The 22789-nt window shown below is 36.7% G+C and overlaps 2 protein-coding genes across 5 annotated transcripts; both read right to left on the reverse strand.

Moving 5' to 3' along the window:
- Positions 1-193: 193 nt before the first annotated feature.
- On the reverse strand, positions 194-13904 carry LOC113083900 (protein prune homolog 2-like). Of its 4 annotated transcripts, none has more exons than XM_026254727.1 (11): positions 13795-13904; positions 10303-10379; positions 9835-10035; positions 9580-9756; positions 4392-4494; positions 4117-4248; positions 3919-4005; positions 3414-3512; positions 2936-2974; positions 2800-2844; positions 194-2065 (listed from the first exon to the last, which is right to left on the reverse strand). In XM_026254727.1, exons 1-11 carry the CDS (start codon positions 13887-13889, stop codon positions 2038-2040), a joined length of 1083 nt encoding a protein of 360 aa, XP_026110512.1. In that variant the 5' UTR covers positions 13890-13904; the 3' UTR covers positions 194-2037. The 4 variants fall into 4 exon arrangements, with proteins under 4 accessions (XP_026110512.1, XP_026110517.1, XP_026110530.1 ...); XM_026254732.1 differs by lacking the exon at positions 13795-13904 and adding an exon at positions 11597-11737; XM_026254745.1 differs by lacking the exon at positions 13795-13904 and adding an exon at positions 10729-11263.
- Positions 13905-14011: 107 nt separating this feature from the next.
- On the reverse strand, positions 14012-22133 carry LOC113083886 (guanine nucleotide-binding protein subunit alpha-14). The gene is made up of 7 exons (XM_026254718.1): positions 21829-22133; positions 19546-19730; positions 19269-19423; positions 17283-17411; positions 17069-17198; positions 16805-16958; positions 14012-15590 (listed from the first exon to the last, which is right to left on the reverse strand). Exons 1-7 carry the CDS (start codon positions 21995-21997, stop codon positions 15397-15399), a joined length of 1116 nt encoding a protein of 371 aa, XP_026110503.1. The 5' UTR covers positions 21998-22133; the 3' UTR covers positions 14012-15396.
- Between the last annotated feature and the right edge of the window lie 656 nt (positions 22134-22789).

Consider the following 22789-nt stretch of genomic DNA (forward strand, 5'->3'; position numbering starts at 1 on the left):
AAATGAGCCCGGAAATACAAATTGAGTGAAAATGTAAAGTATTAAACTGGTATTGAACCAAATTTTATGATGCTTTGCATTGTTTACTAATCGAATAATACCTAAAAACAAAAACAAAAAAAACAATTTGATTTTAGAAAGAAATATACTAAGTGTCAGAATATTACATAAAATTGCACCAGTAACACAACTATTCAGATAAGATTTCAATTTATTGATTTACTCTGCAATATGACATACATCTCAATCTCAATATGCTTTGCTGGAAAAGGCCTCTGGATTATCGTTCATCTATATATACCATGTTCAATAGAATTTCAATCTAAAAGGATCAGATATCAGCATCCAGGGACACATGCAGTGATACAATCACACATAATGTCTCTCATATATTCACAAAGACCTGCACACTTAATTTGAATATTGTGTTTTACAGCAATCTTTTTTTTTTGTCCAAAACCTGTTAGCAGGAATAACTTTGGAGACCTAACAGTATGTAAACACATAAACAGACAATTACACACGCACACACAAACCTATACACATACACAGCCTCACACACTGACACAAGAGGAGTTCGAAAGTAGACAGAGCAGTCACAATGTAAAACCCTCTGATACAGCATGCTCTTAGGATTTTACAGATCTTTGTGGCAAATATTTGTAACTTTATACATGGTAAACACTCTAAAAGACATCAAAGTTCTGAAACACTTTGGACTGATTTTAGTGTGAGCACAAGAACAACTAATGCATCACTATGGCTTATGATTCTTAAAGGTGAAGTGTGTCATTACAGCCCCTAGTGGCTCCAAAGAGAATTTCACAAATAACAATTTATATTTCTGAACACAATGCCACAAGGTGGGAGTCAAAAGTAATTTTGTGCAACTGTTGGGTTTTGGAATAAAAATCACATACATTTTCACCATTGAAGAAAATATTTTAAATAACTTATACAAAAATATTAAAGCCAGACCTACTGTGAGCTACAAGGTTGTTGATCAATGCATTAGATGCTTTTGTTAAAGCCATAATCCTTCATTATTTTGACTTCTGAATTTTTTTTCTTTTTTTTTATCCCTATAGGAATTACTAGGGTGAATTACTTCCGTAACCAAGGCTGCTGAAAAATTGAGCAGGCACTGCTGAACTGTTGAATATAATGTTTTATATTAGCAAGCATTGGGTTTCACAGATGTTCTAAGCTGCCTGTTGTGGCAATATCCACTACTGTTAAAAAGGAATTGGCTGAGCCAGACATGTTTGACTGCTCAAATTATGAAAGAACATTTTGAAAGAAAAGTTTTTATGTTACATTGTTCAGGAAGTCAACCTGGACCTAAAATAATAGAGAAAGCATTTTAGCATAACACACTTGACGTTTAAGAACTACAAATGATTTCTCCCTGCTGACCGTGAACTGATACATATAAAGTGATATGAGGCGTTGTTTAAATTTAAACCTGACTCATATTGTTTCTGACAATGGCAATAATTAACTAGTGCTCTATTTTCTGTGTTTCCAAGTCATCAATTTAGCATGAGAGGGTAGAGAGTTAGCATTAGTGCTAACAGGGTGCTACGCATTGTCTTTGTGTAGAGAATAACCGTGCATGCACTAATATTAATACAGAGCCTTTGTACATGCTCCAATTAGAAAAAAATACCTGACGGTGAAAATTATGAGCCTCAAGGGGAAAAGTACAACATGATATTATTGCTAAAATGCCTCTCATGCATAATTCAAGTAACAAGAGAAACTTTTACAAGACAACAAGAGACAAAGAGTGATTAAAGCGTTGCACTGGTTTAAGCTACTGTTCTGTGAGAAGAATCATTACATTTGAGGTGATTTGTGTTAAATAACATGTGGTGCTAAACTATTCATCCCAGCACTGTGAGATACCAAAGCAGAAAAATACCCTTTTGTCTTATTTTATGCAGTTATTGCATCCACATCAGTGTGAATCATTACAATTTGAAATACTCAAAACCCTTACAGACACATTGTTCTTTCACCCACAGCCAATGGCTCTTAGGAACTGCTCGCATTGGGTTGAGCTCTGAAACAAATGTTTTAAAAATTAATTATTATTAACAATTATATTATTATTTAGTATTATTTAAAAAAAAAAATTGAATACACTAGTCTATATGAAACAGAATTCACAACACATAGTATCTCCAAGTAAAATATATATATATATATATATATATATATATATATATATATATATATATATATATATATATATATATATATATATATATATATATATATATATATATATATAGTACATATCCTATTTCACTTGGAGAATGACAGATGACAGAACTTTCATTTTTGGGTGAACTATCCCTTTAAAATACAATATTTATAAAAAATAATAATAATAATTATTTTGGATAATACTTTTTTCAGAAATGACTGGATTGTGAAAAAAAAAAAAAAAAATATATATATATATATATATATATATATATATAAATATATATATATATATATATATATATATATATATATATATATATATATATATATATATATATATATATATATATATTCCATAGCAGAACAGAGAAAGAATTGACTGAGTTTGCTGTGGGTTATAGAGGCTCAAGTTCACCATTGATAGCATAATTTTTTCATTATTGAACACAAATTCAAAAAAGAAATGGGGGTGGGATAGCATGCACTGCTGAATCGTGTAGCATGAGAAACGTAAAATGTTAAATGACTTTAAAAAACAATTATTATGCTGAAATAGTTATATGTTATATGATTAATAAATCTCACATTGATTCTTGTGGAATCTCACTTCCTTGGAGAAAGCTGTGGATTCTTCATAAAGAAATGAAAAAGATACACAAGTTCACATATAACCAGAGCATTATATTACAGTATGAAGACAACAAACATCTACAATACTCACTTAGAGCTCTCTGCTGCTTCCCGTAACTCCTCATCCAGTCTAGAGAGGCAAAGATGAACTCAGTAGCTATTCATTATATTTTAGCTCAAAAACATTCTTTAAAATTAATTAAAATGTAGAATATATAAAACAGTGAAATTCACTAATTATATTTGTTTATACTTCACTTAAATACTTTAGTTTATAGTGGTTTATTAGACAAAAAAGGTTGAGAACTCTTGGTAAAGCATATAAACCATAAACATTGCACTTCGCCCCAGCGTTTTAATGTCTGTTTCCATAGAAATGTGTCTTCACAGGTTTTAAATTATTGAGTCACAACTCCAGAACAGATTTTCATAAACACGTCTTCATCAGCTACAGCTCTCAGCTGATCAGTGACTTGATGCTTCCTCTGTTTACTCTTGTATTGCACAGAGCATTGCCCAGAATAGACTGCCATACATTTATATTAGTAAGTCAGTTAAACGTGGCTCACCTGATGATACACTCAGGTATGTGGACGTGCTGCATTGGGATGAGCTCCTCCAGTTCTGCTAAGCTGTTCACATACTTGATCTTACTGCTGAACTTTGAGCTGGAAAACATTCATGAATCAGGTTTATTTAGTTGGTCTTTGTTTCCAAAACCAATATTTTGCACAGTTCCGGTCAAAAGGGTGCACACATATATTCTATTGTTATTATTATTATTATTATAGAATGAAGTAATCATTTACACTACCTTTCAATGTTTTTTTTTTTTTTTTTAGCTTTTTTAAAGAAGTCACTTTTGCTTACTAAGGCTGCATTTATTTGATCAAATATACAGTAGAGACAGTAATACTATGAAACAATATTACTATTTTCTATGTTAATATAAAAAGTAAATGCATATATGCATATATATATATATATATATATACATATACATATATATATATATATATATATATATATACACACACATAGGTCTGTGAGTGTGTGTGTATTTTTGTTATGTACCTGATAAACGGTTTCGTGATGGCTAGAATTGTCCTAATGAACCATGATGGGTGAACAATGATGAATGATTTTAAGTTCTTTCTTAGCCTGAAAAAAAGTGTATACAACAACATTACTCTTCATTTCTTTTTAAATATACTGTATATATTGTGTATTGCACAGACAGTATATTTAGCGGCTAAATAACATACTGTATACCTCCTATCAATCATCTGATAGCATCTCTTGAGCCAGTTTAAGCCAGGCATCCTCCTGTGTGGAGTGGCTCCATTCAGGTACACAATCATGTAGTCCTCTGCTACCATGAGCTCTAGTGTACTGATAACATACCTGAGGAGTAATTCACATTCATTTAGTGATTTATTCTCTATACAGGTGATATTATTCTATTTGATTACCAAGCCTCGTGTTATAATCTGACATCAAGTCAACTGACTGGCCCAAAAATTCAGGTCTTATCCGACAGAACTCACAAGAACAGGTTCTCCATGATCTCGTGATAGTCCTCTCTGTCACTGTCAGGAAGGAAGCATGCAGCAAACACGATGATAGCACTTGTGCCATTGCCATAGTAGCCTGTGAGTGAAGAAAATAACAGTTTTGAAGGTTCCCTGAAAAGAGTCACGGCTGTTTCATCATATTTATTCATTGCTCAACACAATTTAAAAGCAGAATACTGGTTACTCTTTTGAAAACGAAGTGTGCTTAACTTAAATGTGCACTTGTTGTGTACTTTAAATCTTAATGGTATTAAACAATAAAAAAACTGTAATTGTAGTTAAGATAATATAAATTTAGTAAAAGTACTTAAAGAGAACTTTCATGTTCTTAAAGAGAGTACACTTTCATGCCTGTTTCTTAACACTTATTTTGATGTGTTTAGTAACATATTAGCACACATGTTGAGTACTTGATTATAACTGTAGATGTGTCCTGTTTAAAGTTAAGATAATTTAAATGTACTAAATCGCAACTTCATTATTACAAATGTGTAATTACAAATAGTTTTAAATACACAACATACATGTTTTAATAGAAATTAGTTTATAAAATGACTCAGATGAGGAATACAAGCGATTTATCATAAGGACACAATAACACAAGAAGGGTTAGCAATACAAAGTTTCATATGAAGATGTGCTTAAGTCCTACTTAAGCAGGTCAAAAAATCACTTTAGATGTCAACTAATTGCATTTCATATAAATTTAAACTATAATACATTTTAATTCTTTATAAATTACATAACATTCAGTTCGCACTTTCGTATTGTAGTTGCTTTGAGAGTTCAAGCAACTACAAAAGAACGGTAAGGAGTACTTGATAGCGACTCAGAATTGCTAACTCCCAGAGTGCATTGGGACATTAATAAATTATGCAATTGCTTTGCTTTCTTGTTGTTGTTTTTTTTTTGTCCATTTTATTTGCTATCTTGTGTCCATAGTAGTACAACAAAAAGAGCAAATAAAATGGTTATTGTTACAATTAATAAAATTTAATTGTTACCATTGTTGTATTTGCAGCTTTTTCTTTGTAGATTGGCCATTCATCCACATGCAAGTGCAGTACCAGGTCACTGAAACTGAACATTTTTGAAAACTCTTGCCAGTGCAAAGATTTTTAAAAACTCTGGTTGCAGTGTTATCGTGACAGCGAAATCAGAGATTTTGGCTTGTGATGTTGGAGCATGCACTGTTATCTCCGCCAACTGGAAACTTTTGCAGGCTTCTGATTGGTCAACATGGCTTTAGGCCATTGCTCTCAATGTCAAATGCAGAAATGTTAATCCATGCATTTGTGACCTCAAGGTTAGATTATTGAAATGCTTTATTGGGTGGTTGTTCTGCACGCTTAGTAAACAAACTACAGCTAGTCCAAAATGCAGCAGCAAGAGCTCTTACTAGAACCAGGAAGTATGACCATATTAGCCCGGTCCTGTCCACACTGGCTCCCTATCAAACATCGAATAGATTTTAAAATATTGCTTATTACTTATAAAGCCCTGAATGGTTTTGCACCTCACTATTTGAATGAGCTCCTTTTACATTATAATCCTCTACGTCCGCTACGTTCTCAAAACTCAGGCAATTTGATAATACCTAGAATATCAAAATCAACTGCAGCCGGCAGATCCTTTTCCTATTTGGCGCCTAAACTCTGGAATAACCTACCTAACATTGTTCAGGAGGCAGACACACTTGCAGTTTAAATCTAGATTAAAGACCCATCTCTTTAACCTGGCTTACACATAAATCCATCAAAGGATTTTTAGGCTGCATTAATTAGGTAAACCGGAACCGGAAACAATACCCATAACACCCGATGTACTTTATACATCATTAGAAGAATGGCATCTACGCTAATATTTGTCTGTTTCTCTCTTATTCCGAGGTCACCGTATCCACCAGATCCAGTACGTATCCAGATCAGATGGTGGATCAGCACCTAGAAAGGACCTCTACAGCCCTGAAAGACAGCGGAGACCAGGACAACTAGAGCCCCAGATACAGATCCCCTGTAAAGACCTTGTCTCAGAGGACCACCAGGACAAGACCACAAGAAACAGATGATTCTTCTGCACAATCTGACTTTGCTGCAGCCTGGAATTTAACTACTGGTTTCGTCTGGTCAGAGGAGAACTGGCCCCCCAACTGAGCCTGGTTTCTCGAAAGGTTTTTTTCTCCAATCTCTCACCGATGTAGGTTGGTTCCTTGCCGCTGTCGCCTCTGGCTTGCTTAGTTGGGGTCACTTCATCTACAGCAATATCCTTGACTTGATTGCACTTAAATGCACAGACACTATTTAACTGAACAGAGATGACATCACTGAATCCAATGATGAACTGCCTTTAACTATCATTTTGCATTATTTACACTGTTTTCCTAATGAATGTTGTTCAGTTGCTTTTGTAACGGAGGCCAGCGAGTAGTGCTGTGCAGGTAAACCTCACTCCCCGATCTCAAATGACGCACTAGCGACAGATGCTAGTGGCTGTAGCCAACTTTGGTTACATTGGTGCCGTGACCCGGATGGGAGTGAGGTTTAGGGGGGGGAGTGTGACGGAGGCCAGCGAGTAGTGCTGGTAAACCTGCACTCCCTGTGCAGGTATACCTCACTCCCCGATCTCAAGTGACGCACTAGCGACAGATGCTAGTGGCTGTAGCCATTTAGCCTCCTTGTTAGTGCGTCTGCCTCCCATGCCAGAAGACCCGGGTTCGAGCCCCGCTCGGAGCAAGTGCGAGGAGCGTCACAGAGGACCCGGGTGAGAGGGGTTACACTTTGATGCAATGTATTTTGTTTAAAGCGCTATATAAATAAAGGTGACTTGACTTGACTTTAGAGTTGAGATCATATCACCACCTGTTGGCTTGGCATGCTTTTGACAGTGCTTCATAGCCTGCTTTTAAGTTCCCCAGTCATAGGTTCATTTCAATGCTGCAATGGAATCATCGTTATGGGAACAAGTCCGGTATGACAAATGTCTGAAGCCCTTATACTGTTCCATCACACCATATGTCATGTGTGCTCATATGTGCATACTGCACTGTATTTCATCAGATTTCAATTCCTTCAGGAAATAAATATTTTGTTGCCCGTTGAAAAGAGATTCTTGTGTTCTAAGCCAACTGTTTTATTGAGCAGTTTACTCCTCTAAGGCGGACACAATGAGTTTTCCGATATGTATGGGTGCATGCTACACTGACTCACAAGTAATGAAGCAGTCTTCCTACCTGTTTCATCGTATCTATTGTTATTGTGTCGTGATATCTTTGTTTGTAAATGTTGCGCTCTTGGCAATACTGTTTTCTTCCATTTGAACTGGCTCCTCGAATGTAATCTGAATGGACCCTGTTGTGGCTCCAGGGTGTCTGAGTTTTGAGTTACCTTGATGATTGGCTGATATTAGCTCAATCACACAAACTGTTTGGAGCAGTGTTTTTGGCACTCAGTTGGTTCTTACCCCAATTGAATGGCTGTCACATTTAGATCAAGGACAGACAACATGGCTGTGGTCTCATACCTGGATTTTCGGAGAGGATTATGCTCTCGTTCTCGATTTATCTTTTGTTTGGAAGGCCTAGTAGGCCACCTATTTGATCTGTTTAAGTCTGTGTCAGATAACTTTTGAACCTTAAGACAGTTTTTGGGTGATCCTATCCTCTCTTCGAGAATTGGGGATCCGCAGGCTCTATCAGGTTCTCTTGTATGGACTGGTTAAAGTCTTACTACTGCCTAGGCTTGAGTTAATCTTAGAGCTGCTTCAGCTCCATTTGCTTTCAGCAAGTGGTTGGTGGAAATGTCCCCTGCTGATGCAGGGTCAGATAATGAAGTGCAACTTCTGAGTCTTGCCCGGTGAGGGCACTGAAGATCTATGTTGACAATACAGTTGCATGGCTCTACCAGTTGTTTGTGTGTTTGGTTCCAAGAGCAAAGGGTTTGCTGTCTCCAAACAGAGAATTTCACATTGGGTAGAGGAGAATGTCGCATTGGATAGAGGAGGCTATATGTCTTCTTATATGTGTTCCTGTAGATCAACTGGTAGAACATTGCGTTATCAGGTGTAAGGTTGGGGGTTTGATTCCCCAGGAACGCATGATAGGTAAAAATAGATAGCCTGAATGCACTGTAAGTCACTTTAGATAAAAGCGTCTGCTAAATGCATAAATTTAATTTAAATGTAATTTAATATGTCTGGCCTATGAGGCGTGTGTTTTGACTTTCCCTCTAGGGTTGCATGCTCATTCAATGAGAACAATGGCTTTTTCTCAGGCTCTCTTTAAAGGGCCTTTGGTGGAAGATGTCTGTGCTGTGGCAGTATAGTCCTCTCCTAGAACTTTCATCAAGTTCTACTGTGTGGACATGAGAATGGCTCCTGGCTCTTGACTCTTGGCTCCTCGGTCTCTTCCGGATGAGCAGACTCTTTCCTCAATCTTCCTGCTATCTTAGGTATGTCAGGCGTTATGGTTTAGCATTCCCATTGCGATGATGCCATCGCAGCATTGAAGTGAGCCTATGAAAGGCAACATCTCGGTTACATATGTAACCTTAGTTCCCTGAATAGAAAATTAGATGCTGCGATGCTGGCCTTTCCATACCTTCGATAGTGCTTCTTTTGTCATGTAGAAATCTGACACATATATGAGCATACGTGATGTATGCCAGGGCGGTACTATGCTCTATTGGCCAACGAACTGGAGGGTTGGTATAAGGGCTTCAGACATTTGTCACACAAGAGGTATTCTAATAGCGATGGCGCCATCAAAGCATCTCGTTCCCTATTCAAGAAACCAAGGCAACATACAAAACCGAGATGTTTTCGTGTGGACAGTAATTTTTTTCTTTTTTAAATGGAAGAAGGAAAAACCTTATAAAATACCTATATATTATATATTAAATATTATAAAAATACCTGTGTACATGTAGACATAAGCATCACTGCTCGAATAGCAAACAGTTTATTAAGAAGTCCATGTAAGTCCCTCAACAAAAATAAAAGCTTCACTTATTTAGTTATAAACACTCCATTGTTTTTGCCCCATAGACTTATATTGTAAGGAAATACAGTACACACTTTTCTCATTTGTCTTTGCACGCTAAGAAAAGAGACTCTGTCTCTATAGTTTATTTAACCCACATATCTTTGAAATATTACTTTAATGTACCTCCATGTGATATGACTTTTTGATACGGTTCAATGCTCTTCATGTTGATGCGGTGCTCCTGCTCTCCAATGATGACCGTTCTCCAGAGTTTGGAATCCTGCCGCTCCTCCTGAGCACTGTATGTCGGAATGGGCTCAACTGCTTCTTTTACAGAATCTCTCTGGGATACTTGAGGTTCTGACAAACATTGTGTGTCAAGATATTGGTAATCTCTTTTTAATATTAAGCAATTATTTACAAGTTTTTATGTCCTACCTTCCCAGTCAATCTCATGGTCAGTGTAGTCCGCTTCATCAGGTGTGTCCAGATCATCCACATTGATGTCGAGGTCATCTGGTGTGTCGAACAGGTCATCCTCACTTTGGTCCAATGATAGACTTATACGAGGAGCCGACAGCTTCTTTCTCTGAGAGGACATGCCCTCTTGGCCCTGCAGGGGCAGGGAGGTGGGTGGAGCTAGTGGAAATCAATAAACATTTATCAAATGACCCATCTGTTCATCACATTATTTCAGCCTGGTTCATTTGAATATTGCTCCTAGACTGACAATGATTGAGGAATGTGTCATACTTGAGTACATCATTTAGCCTAACAAGACTGTGTAAAAGAAGATAATGTTATTTTACACGTCTGATTCTGAATTTGCAACAGTCTTTGTAAAGGTCATCAGTCTTCTGATATCCTGAAGCATATTCTAGAAGGGTCAGTTTTTGTCAGTCTCACCTGGTCTACCCTCTGCCCCTTCAAAACTCATCTTGCGTTCATGAGTCTGGTCCATCCCCACATCGCCAGAAGGGGAACTATGAAAAACACACGCATAACCACTAAATATTATTATCACTGCACTCAAATCTTATTTGGGCAGACATAACAGGGAGCATTATAATAATGAATTGTATCACATAGTCATAGACTTCTAGTCAAATGTGCTTTACAAAAAAACAAGAAATCTGTAACAATTTATAATAATAATTAATTATGGAGCATTTTCACATAGACTTCCAGAAAAATGTGCTTTGCAAACAATACATTTAAAGAAAAAGAAAAAAAGAAAAACAGCAACAACAGCTATAATAATAAGATAAATAACAAGGACTCACAGACAATAAGCAGTTTTAAATGCGTTTCAAGTAGTAGATGCGTGAATACCGTTAATCCGGAAATTTTGCAGTTCTTCAGTATGTTGTAATAACAGTCTTGCATTTGCTGCCTCTACAATATGCAACGAAATGACTGTGAACAGAAAATGTGGTCTGTATGATCTTATCTATTCTAGCAATCTCTCTATGCCTTTACCACTCCTTTTTGAAATTTAGAAACAGTGTGAAACCATGTGTGAATTTATGCATACACACAGTGCCACGTGAGAAGGGAAGCCTGTCTTGCGGGAATGTCTACAATAAGCTTCCAGATGGTTGCTTATTCTCAAACATAGAGTGTGTGTTGAAAGAGAGGAAGAGAGTGGTTGAGGGCGAGGGTGAAAGTGGAAAGGTCTGTTGTTCTCTTCTTCCATCAAGACGCCGGATTAATCCATCCATCCATCCATCCTCCACAGCAGGAAACAGGAAAAGTGGGCAGGCATTATGTCATCATCATCAACCCTCTCTCCCCTCTTGTTTGTGAATCATTCTTCCGCCTCAGTGTCCACACACATTCACATTTACAAACATGCAATCGCACGCACATAGGCAAATAAACGAGCCGTACATGCAGAGGCATGAATTTGAATAATGACCAAAGCATCTGTGCATAAAGGCTGAAACCTTGTTATGATTAAACATGTTCTTGTATTCCATATGACAAACACTCATTTATGATTCATATGCAAACAAACGCAGCTGCCCATCTCTTGCATCACAAAGGATGCTGATGCTAAACCTCTTCTGCTACCAAATACTCAGATGCATCACAAACAAATTCCCATCCCTCCCTTTTCCCCTCCCATCTCAATGCTCAAGGTTTCAAATAAAAACATGCTTCCTTCATCCCCTGAAAAAATTACCATTATTGCACTCACCACCACGGCTGAGGCACAGTTCTGTCTCCTGCCCTGGGATTCAGATTATGGATGTGTGCCTGAATCTCTCAGCGTCAGTGATACTCGGCTCACCCACTGCCTTGAGCCTCCACCATTTTGTGGTCATGTGACCCTGTTAAGCTCCAAATAAGGGCGTGAGGCTGTTCTCTCCGCCCAGAGCTTGAGATACTCAGCAGCAGCAGCAGCACTGCTGTGAGGATAAATGAAGCTGATGGGTCTGACTGCACAGGTGAACTGTGAGTGAGTCTGACTGTGCAGATGATTAAAGAGACATGAATGAGTCTGTCTGTGAGACCCAGAGATCTTCACAGAGCCCATTCATGCTCATTAAAGAAACTGAAGCCTTTGAAACTGAATGTCCCTTTTGAAAAACAATTACTCTTTAGCATCCTTCTAAAAAGTGGACTTAGCGTGAAAATAATATACTTTAAAATAATGTACTTCGGTGCATACTAAACGTAATGTTTTGGACACTTAATTGCATGTAAATCACAGTTACATGACAACATCTTATAGTTTAAATTTATATTTGCATTTAATATAAATCTGCATGTATAAAGTAAAATATGTTTTAATGTAATTTCTGTTGAAACTTGCATGTTGTATTGTATTTAAATATATTTCACAAATATTGTAATTTGTGTGTGTGTGTGTGTGTGTGTGTATGTGTGTGTGTCATTATCTTGCCTGTGGTACCCTGTCTTGTGTTTGGACTTTTGAGTCACTTCCTGTCTAGAGTGTAATTTGTAGTCAACTTGTAGTCCTATTGTTTTATTGGTTGTCTTGATTCCTTTACCAGGTGTGTCATGTTACCTTTTTATCATGTTTGCGTCTCTGTGCATAAATACCCCAGTGTTTCATTAAGTTTGTGTCAGTTGGTTAATGCCTCTGCCCTTGTCTGAGTTTCTTGTTTTACCCATGTTGGATTATTTGTTGGTTCCTGTATATTTATTAAACTTCTGCACCTAGATCCTCACCTCTGTTTGCCTCATCTCTACAACATTACAGTGTGTGTGTTTCATAAACACTGCCATTTCATATTACACCCCAAAGTAAAATGAAATATATATATATATAGTAATTGAAGCATAAGGATCACTGAGATGCATAATTACATTATTTCTGTGACAATTTTGACATTTTCATAGCAGATTCTCATTCACAAAATGTGAGAAAATATAATTCTTGCTACTTTATTGTGAAAATAATGATATTTATATTATAATCACTATTACTATTATTAAATTTTTATGGTCATGGTTATGATCATGGTAGGATTGGTAGTACATTAACCATTATGTCTAGACAGAATAAATCAAACAGCAATTAGAATGGTGGATGTATGTTAAGATTAATGTTAATCAAGAAATATAAGGGATAGTGTATATGTGACCCTGGACCGCAAACCCAGTCTTAAGTGTCAATTTTCAAAATTGAAATTTATGCATCACTTGAAAGCTGAATAAATAAGCTTTCGATTGATTTTTTTGGTTTGTTATGATAGGACAATATTTGGCTGAGATACAACTATTTGAAAATCTGTAATCTAATGGTGAAAAAAAAAATACAATTGAAAAAATCGCCTTTAAAGTCCATATTACTAATTTAAAAATGACATTTTGATATATTTATCGTAGGAAATTTACAAAATATCTTCAAGGAACATGATATTTACTTAATATCCTTATGATTTTTTTGCATAAAAGAAAAATCTATCATTTTGACCCATGTATTTTTGGCTATTGCTACAATTATTCCCCAGCAAAGTTATGTACTAGAGGGGCACATATTATGATGCTTTGCTTTCCATGTTTTCCACTATTATTAACATTTTCACAGTATACTACAGTGTAACTAATCATTTAAAAAATCTATTCCATGTAGTTTCCAAACTAAAACAAGCTCATTCTCTAATGTACATACTCAAATAATATAGTATTGTGGTCTTATACTGTAAACTGCCATTTGCTCTCAGTTGATCATTCACTTGATCACCCATAAAGATTCACGATGTTGAATCTGCTCTGTGAATGTGTCCATAGAAGAGTTCACACCTGAAACCACGAGGTAAAACTGCCCCAAGGCTCTGTTGTTTCCGGCTTTATCACGATTCGTCAATTTCTATTATTTAAGATCTCCAGTGTTGAAAAAACTGTGTTGTGTGTTCAGCCACTCACCAGCTTTCTGTTGCAAGTCTCTTGAAAATGTTAAAGGAAGCAATGGGAGGTGCTCTATGACCTCTTACACAAAAAGTGTTTGGTCCAATGTTCATCTCTACAGCAACTGTCCCACACCTGACGTAACTAAGTGTAAAGTTATAAATCACTGCTGCAGTTATAGATTCGCTCTTTAGCTTTGCTGAACAATCTCAGCACTCAAAAAGAAACACGTACACACATTTAAATGCTTTTTTTGTGGATTCACAGTTAAAATCATACAATCATAATTGTATACACATTTTTTAAGACTTAATACAGAAAAAAACAACAACAATAAGACTGTGCAAAGGGACAGACTGCAGTTAGAAAAGGAAGGGAATCTTGCTGGTGTCCCCACTAGGTTTTTATCTTGCTTACTATTCCCCACATTATTTATTTTTGTCCATATTTTGTTACTAACAATTTATAAGAAAATCTGTGTTTTTTCTCAAGTCAAAGAACAGAAAACACTGTATACTGTAAGATTTTCACAAAATCTTTAAGGACATCAAGGTAGCATGGAAGAAAATCAGCACTTTTATCTAGTTTTTGATGTCTGTGATGTATTCATGCAATAAACTTTAGATGGACATTTTTGATTAAAGATTTCAATCAAGAATGTGATGGCATGTTTTGACACACACAGTGTATTTTTTATTTTCGGCTCACTGACGTACTGTATTGCATCCGTTGCAAAAAGAATTAACATTTTAATGGCATACTAAAGTGTCACATATATCAGATTAGCTTCTACCTAAAGAATCACACAAGTTGTTACCTTACATACACTAAATATTTATCAGCACGTGTTATTTAGAAAGTAGAATCTTGAAACTATCTGTACTCAAGTGTCATTCTTGTATCCATGCAAGTGTTGGGGAACTATTTGAATAGCAAAGACAGTGGCTACAATTGATTTGCATGGATTCAAAGTCTGTCATGGCATCCTCTCTTAATTCATATTTCATTCAAATCTTGTGTAATAGAAGATAATATGGCAGATATTCACTAAGATGGCCACATGAAAATATATAGCCTATACTGTTAATCTGATACCACAGGTTTTAAGGTTTGTCTTTGGAGTAGATTTAGTAAGTTTATGGATAGGTTATGGATGGGAAGTTGGCAGGGTCAGAAATGTCATATAATAATAATTCCCGAATAGTTTTTGTGTGTGTGTGTATGTGTGTGTTGTCATAAAATATTTGATTAATTTAATTTATTTTGGGTTTTTTCTATTCTGGGCCTATAATGTTGATCTTGATTGATGGATATAAAAATCTGTTACATGTTGTCCCTAGCAACAAATGTAAATGGACAACTTTTAAATGGACAAAATTCTGTTATACTCACCCTCATATTTTTTTTCCCAACCTTTGTGACTTTCTCTCTTCTGCAAAACACAAAATTAGATATTTCTTTTTTGGGTGGACTATCCCTTTAATTTCCAGGCTACATGCTAAATTCACAGAATGCACTTTGCCATAATCCCAATACCCACAGACAGATCACATTAATATTCTCACTGAATCAGAGGTGAAAAACTTTCAATATAACCATACATAAAAGCCCTTTTGTTATTTAATTCAGTAAGTTAAATACGGACAGGTTGATCTGCAGAATGGTGTGCTTCACTGCTTCAAAAACGAAGCGGATATTTTCAGTGTCGGTTGCACAGGTGAAATGTGCATAGAGCCTTTTATGTGTGTCCATGTTCTGGTCCTCATACATACTCAAGATGAACTTCATTGCAGCATCTGCATCATTTTTAGGACCTGTGGAATGAGCAAATAACATAGATTTCATCATTTCAGTTGAGTTTAGTGGTAAGCAAAAAACAATGTAGCAGCGTAATAACTTTTTCACATCTTTTGTATTTTTTTTTATGTATTAAACTTTTGGTCCAGTGGACTTTCAATTGATGGACAAAAATGTTTAAAGAATATTGAAAAATCTTCATTTGTAATGAAATGTCTCATGGGTGTAGAACTGATGACAGAATTTTCATTTTGGGGTGAACTAAGTCCTGTGCTCAACAAGATTCATAATTGGTGCATTACTCTGGTCAGACGAACAGAATTATTTTTAGCTTCCCCAACACTGCTCTCTAGTATGTCTACTGCAATGAATTACATATATGAATATATTTTTTTCACATGACTGTGATGATGTGTTTTACCAGTCATTAGCATTGGAGTTTTTCATATTATTATTATTATTATTTCTCTCTGTTAATTCCATTTTTTGACAGTCAAGAAAATACTATCCTGGGGTTTATTTTATGTTTTGAGCAAACTGGAACATACAAAAAAAAAAAAAATTATTTGAAGTAGTGTCCCATTCACTACTATAGAAGTTAACCCAACTATGACAACTTCCACTGTTGGGAAACCCGGATGTGACGAGTAGGGTGGGGCCGAGAGCCGTGGGAACGGAGCGAGGTAGGTGGAGTGATTGGGAAATGCTCCACTCACCGGTCTCGAGTCCCACTGAGGTAATCAGAAGGATACAAAAGAGGAGCGATGACAGTGAAAGACCTGAGAGGACCAGGCCTGGACTAAATAATCACAAAACAGAGCAACAGCTCCTCACAGACGACTGCCGCGCACAAACAAAAATCAAACACAAAATAAAATCCAGGCCTGGTCCTCTCTCGTCCTTCACTGTCATCGCTCCTCTTTTGTATCCTCCCGATCTCCTCCGTGGGACTCGAGACTGGTGAGTGGAGCAGGAGTCGCTCATTTCCCAATCACTTCACTGACCTCGCCCTATTCCCACGGATCTTGGTCCCGCCCCACTCAACACACAGGAAATGTGAAAAAGGTCCATAGCACTGTCTCAATGTATTGGCAGATAAAACAAATGATCAATCTGGTAGTTTCAGTAAGACAAATTATTCATGAAAACAAGCCTTATGCTGTGTTGCTTCTCATGTAAATACCAAAAATGCTTGTTAGAAAGATTTTAGATGTGTTTTTGGCACTCCAACCTCTATATTGTGGAAAATAGTCTACAAGATGTGACTTTGAGATCTTCTCGTTCAGGATATCTGTTTTATTGAGGAAGAGGATGATAGAGGACTCCTGGAACCAGGGGTAGGAGATGATTGTCTTAAAAAGGGCCTTACTCTCCTCCATGCGGTTCTGCGAAAGTATTATTTCACATCAACAGAACGAACAACTGTGAATCACCTATGATGCTACATCTTAATAACCCAGAAAAGCTACTAAGACAATGCATGGAAGTGACTAACCTCATTGGCACACTCATATAAGACCTGATCGTATTCGCTCAGAGCCACCAGGAAGATGATGGAAGTAACGTTTTCAAAACAATGGATCCACTTCCGTCTTTCTGATTTTTGTCCTCCAACGTCCACCATTCTACAAAAATAAGTGGTTTTGAAAAATTACAAAATGGGTAACAATCAGTCAATCCATCTTCACACCACCATAATGAACCGTTACCTGAAAATGACTGTCTGGAGGTCAAAGATGTACTCAATGATGCCTGTAGTTGGAATTCGGACTCGCAGGATATCCTGAGTCGTGGGCAAGTAATCGGCCAAAGATATTCTGTCAATGTCATCAAGGTAACTGGTAAACAGAAACAAAGCAAATCCTGAGAAATCATAAAAACTCTATTATTTGTCCAAAACCCAGAATGGACACCAAAACTCAACCAAAAATAAAGGAATATTTTGATGTCATATGATAAAGTGATACATATTCTTTATTAAAATATCATGCACAAATAGTAGTAAAATAGAAAGTTAAATAGTAAAATGATTGATTGTGTACTAAGATGAAAAGTGACTTGTGTTGCATGCATTTTATCAGTTTGACCTTGGCTTTGCCTTGGGCGCATGGTCTAAATGAGTTGTCCCTATTCTCTTAATGAGTACTGGGTGTTTTTGGGCGTAACGTGCAATAAACCAATTCAGAGTCTCATCTTCCATTCCCTTTAAGAGCCAGGTGTGCTCGTGCCATGACAGATTTGCTATTTACACGATGGAATTTGGCAAGCGCTAAGAAAGAACGTGTCTCCGAGATGAAACGGAGCTGTTAGTGTGCGAGCAAATGTATTATGATACATGCGATGACTACCCATTATGACATGTAGGCATTATATATATATATAGCATCTTGTAGTTGATGGAGATTTGTGGGATGCACATCCAGGGCACAAAGCTCCAGTTCCATCACATCCCAAAGATGTTCCATTGGGTTGAGATCTGGTGACAGTGGGGGCCATTTTAGTACAGTGAACTCATTGTCTCAACAGAAATCGATACTCATTAGACCAGGCAACATTTTTACAGTCTTCAGCTGTCCATTATTGGTGAGCTAATGCAAATTGTAGCCTCGTTTTCCTATTTGTATTGGAGATGAGTGGTACCCGGTGGGGTCTTCTGCTGTTGTAGCCCATCCGCCTCAAGGTTGTGCATTTTGTGGCTTCACGAATGCTTTGCTGCATACCTTGGTTGTAACCAGTGGTTGTTTCAGTCAAAGTTCAGTCTTCTATCAGCTTGAATCAGTCGGCCCATTCTCCTCTGACCTCTAGCATCAACAAGGCATTTTCGTCCACAGGACTGCCACATACTGGATGTTTTTTCCTTTTCACACCATTCTTTGTAAACCCTAGAAATGGTTGTGCGTGAAAATCCCAGTAACTGAGCAGATTGTGAAATACTCAGACCGGCCCGTCTAGCACCAACAACCATGCCACACTCAAAATTGCTTAAATCACCTTTCTTTCCCATTCTGACATTGAGTTTGGAGTTCAGGAGATTGTTTTGACCAGGACCACACCCCTAAATGCATTGAAGCAACTGCCATGTGATTGCTTGATTAGATAATTGCATTAACGAGAAATTGAACAGGTGTTCCTTATAATCCTTTAGGTGACTGTGTGTATGTATATAGCCTACAAAAAAATTATTATTCATTGTAATACTTTCATTTTTAATATTTGGCATGTTTGTGTGCTGCTGTGCGTCCCTGTGTTTAATAAGCAGCGTGTACGCACCTTGTGGACCCGCCTATACTAACACGCTCTTTAAATAACAAAGAAAAAACATTGTGCCAGACTTTAGACCAGGTTTGAACTGGTCTATGTCGCAGTCTATTTTCAGCTCCTTAAAATAGCATTTCACTAGCAATGTGCCTGAACACCTCTTATTTAGACCAGCACACCCATGGGCGCACAAATGAGCGCAAATGCATTTGCTAATTAAACGACGTGACGCTGGACAGGAAAATGAAAACGGCACGGACTGAAATGAGAAAGCACACTATTATAGGGCCCTAAGTCTAATGGAGAAAAGAAAACTTATTATAGCATTATTATGATGCCATATCTAAAATGTACACGAGTACTAGTACTAATAGTTCTAAACACAGTCCAGTAGTACTTTTTGTCAGCATGAGAACTGAAATATTCACTGCACTCACTACTTGGTAGAGTCTGATAACTGGAACTCTCTCCTACGTTCAAAGCACTTCTGCAGGCCTTGGTCTCTCCACACACTCTTGATGGCTTCAGCATGTTTAGGCTCCAGTGTATGTACCGTTTCTGGGATCACACTGTTAAGCATTGCAACATATGTCTACAACACACACAGATAAGGTTTTAGTTTTGATGTGAGAGTTAATACATCTTTATTTATTGAAGATATTTAACATGTTTAGTAAAACATATATTTTGTCTTGGAATATTCCTGGTGCATACTTTGTTTTTTTCATTAGCAAAAGGGATATTCAGGTGCTCCATTGCTTGAAGCAGGTTGTGAATGGAAACAAAGATATTCTGGAACACCAGTTTGGCATAGGCCCTCCTGTCATCTTCTGTGTAGCCCTTGCCATGTATGATTCTCATCTGCTTTATGAAAGTGCTCTTCCCGCTCTCCCCCGTACCTGTCGAAGGACATGGAAAATTTGTTTGTGGTAAGACATCATGCATTACTGCATGAATAGTTTCTTGTGAGGGGTCTTACCATCAGTATTGAGACCAAAAATGTACCAAAGCTTTGTCTCATCGCAATCCAGTTTCATTGTATTGATTAGAATAGCCTTTTTGCTTTTTCTTGCAGTTTGTATGTGTTGCAAACAACTTTGTGGTGAGTAGATGATTTTTTAACTAAATATAAATTTTAATGCCAACGGTAAAGCTTCAAAGACCACTGCAGTATTGCTGCAGCTTTTCCATCTCAGTTCTGAAATTGGTATGATGGGAACTGATTACATTGATCTGACATTTTTTTATACATCCAGAACATTCCTGTTCTGGTGGAATTAGAAGGTGCTGTATATGTTATTGAAGCTACTGAACTGAACTGAATCAACATTGTCCTGAAAAATGACAAAAGATCAAAATTTGTCTCATAATTTGTAAAGTTTGCATTATCGGTTCTGTCTTTCTGTCACAGTTGTTGTAACACGTGTGCGTTTTACATGTAATTTGGTGTGGCGTGAATTTTTTTAAATTATTATTTGTAACACCATAAGGATGAATACATGACAGATTTAGTTTTTGTTTGAATGTTTTTTGGGGGGAGGGGTAAACTATTCCTTAATGAAGTTAGTGTTCAAACTGTTATTTTGCAGTATTCACAGCAACCCTCATATTCTCTCTTACAAAAATATGAAGGGGAATGATCTATTCACTCAGTCTTTAGAAACACACAGAGACCAGACAAAACTCCTACTATGGATTTTCAGGTTTGCATGTTTGCCTTGGGATATGAATATTGTGATGATCTGCTGGTAGGTGTGAATGGTTCAAATACAATTTTTATTAATATGAAACCATAGTTAGACAACTATACTTAGACACTATTGTTCAACAAAATAGCGGCGGAGCTAGAGTTTTTCACATGGGGTGGCAAGGGCTAATCAGGGAGCCAATAGATCATAATAGAAAATCAATCTAAAACTCTAACCTGGCATAAATAAGCATGAATAAATCCTATGATTGCTGATTAGCATACAAAACTTTACACATTACCCCACATTACAGTTCACATTAGTAACTTCAAATGTTAGCCTACTGGAACCTATTTCTATCATGTTGTTCAGGAAACCTAAAACGTTTCCTCGGATGTTCATTCATATTTACTTCATGTTAATTAGAACGCACTCCTGCTTCGTTTGATTTGAGGCAAAGGGGCAGTGCACATGAACCGTCCTGCCCCTAAAGAGCTCCAAAACCACACAGAACACCAAACTCAGTCAGTTGACTTTGATAACATATAACCAGTACATTGCAGTGCTGGATGTGAATGATTCATGATTGTATCTATTACATGCCAGACAGGTCTGACAATTCGGAGTTCTGCTCAAAGGTTAGAGATTGTTATCGTGATTAAAACTTGATACGCTTATTCATCTTTTCTTCTATTGAACTGGTATTGTCCCAACTGATCCGAACTAAACTTAACCTAAAATTTAGCACAAAATACATAAGTAGATATAATCAAGGAAAAAAAAAACTAACTGAAACACATGATTAACTGTTTATATGCAAGTGTATGATGCAAGAACACATAGGACGAGTTGGAGCTTGTCCTATCAGCAGATCCTGTGTTAGGAATTCAAACATTGTTCCTGTTTGCATGCTTTCTGAAAATATCTTTGCATGCTTACGTGCTTTTCAGTTTCATTTCATGAAGAAAAAATGTACGCTTCGTTGTGTGAGACTGAATTCATTTCCATTGACCCCTTTTTGCATATATTTGCTTGTGGCCACTAACAGTCAGGGAATATGTCATCTAAACATAAGAAGTGTGAATGTTGTAAGCCTTATAAATATTGTATAAAAGCTGTAGCATATATCTGTCTGATAATTTAATTGTAATAATGTGAATAAATGACTGTTTTCAGGTTGTTTTAAGATGCTGAGAAACTCAAATTATTTCAACTGACCATTACAGGTTTTCAGGTGACACACAAAAAAATACAAAATCTACATACTTAAAATAAAGCAAACACGCAAACAAAAATCAAAAGTACATACCTAAAAGCAAAAGTTTCAGCTGTCGGGATGAATTCCGCTTATCCATCTTAAGCTGTCTCTCAATCATTTGGTGAATCCTGATCCTCTCTCTGTCTTCATTTGACAAGCAGCAGTCCCCCATCCTGAACAGCTTGAACCTTCTCCAGTACTTTGCAGATAACACGTTCATCCGGTCGCGCACCAGTGTTAAAACATCTTCAAGAAAGCCTATGGGAACACGCCTACCTCAGGGCCAGCGTGATGTACTGCAGTACTTACAGGTGAAGTTTCTTCCTCGTTCATTGAATGGGTTGGGTAGTGTATCATATAATGCATTCATTCCCCTTTCCTCTGCACCAATTTCAATGGCTCTCTATTAAAAAATTAAATAAAATGATGAACCCAAATGATGAACAAAAGAACTGAGGATTACCCTTTTTAAAATTGTGTAATATTCTTCTAGAGTTTTGGCACTCATTGACTTCCACTGTATAGCCATTATATATTATATATAAATGTTTTTCTTTTTTTCTTGTATACCTTGTCAGCATAAAACTAACACTGGAGATCATGTTGCATACAAGGAACTTTTAGCAGTACACCACATGTTTAAAATGGCAATAAACAAATCTGGTTTATTAGCAGGTTTTTGTAACTTTTCAGATGATCAGACCAGCTAAACCTGCCTAACCAGTTAAGAGCAACGTGAACAAGCTAAGACCAGCTATTATAAGTTATTTTCCTTAAACAGGAAAGTAATATTCTTAGAATTGACACTAAGAGGTCAAGTAAGTACTTACAGTGATCTAAATATTTGTAATTTATCATAACTAATTATGATTGGTTATTCACATTTCCTCTTTTAGCTGATTCGCAACAATATACAGTATATAGACAGGGAGAGAGAGAGAGAGAGAGAGAGAGAATGATGTTAACAAGCACAACTTTCTATTTTAATAATGCAATAGTAAATGTGGAAACT

The sequence above is a fragment of the Carassius auratus genome, chromosome 5 (assembly GCF_003368295.1).
Source record: "Carassius auratus strain Wakin chromosome 5, ASM336829v1, whole genome shotgun sequence".
NCBI lineage: Eukaryota > Metazoa > Chordata > Actinopteri > Cypriniformes > Cyprinidae > Carassius > Carassius auratus.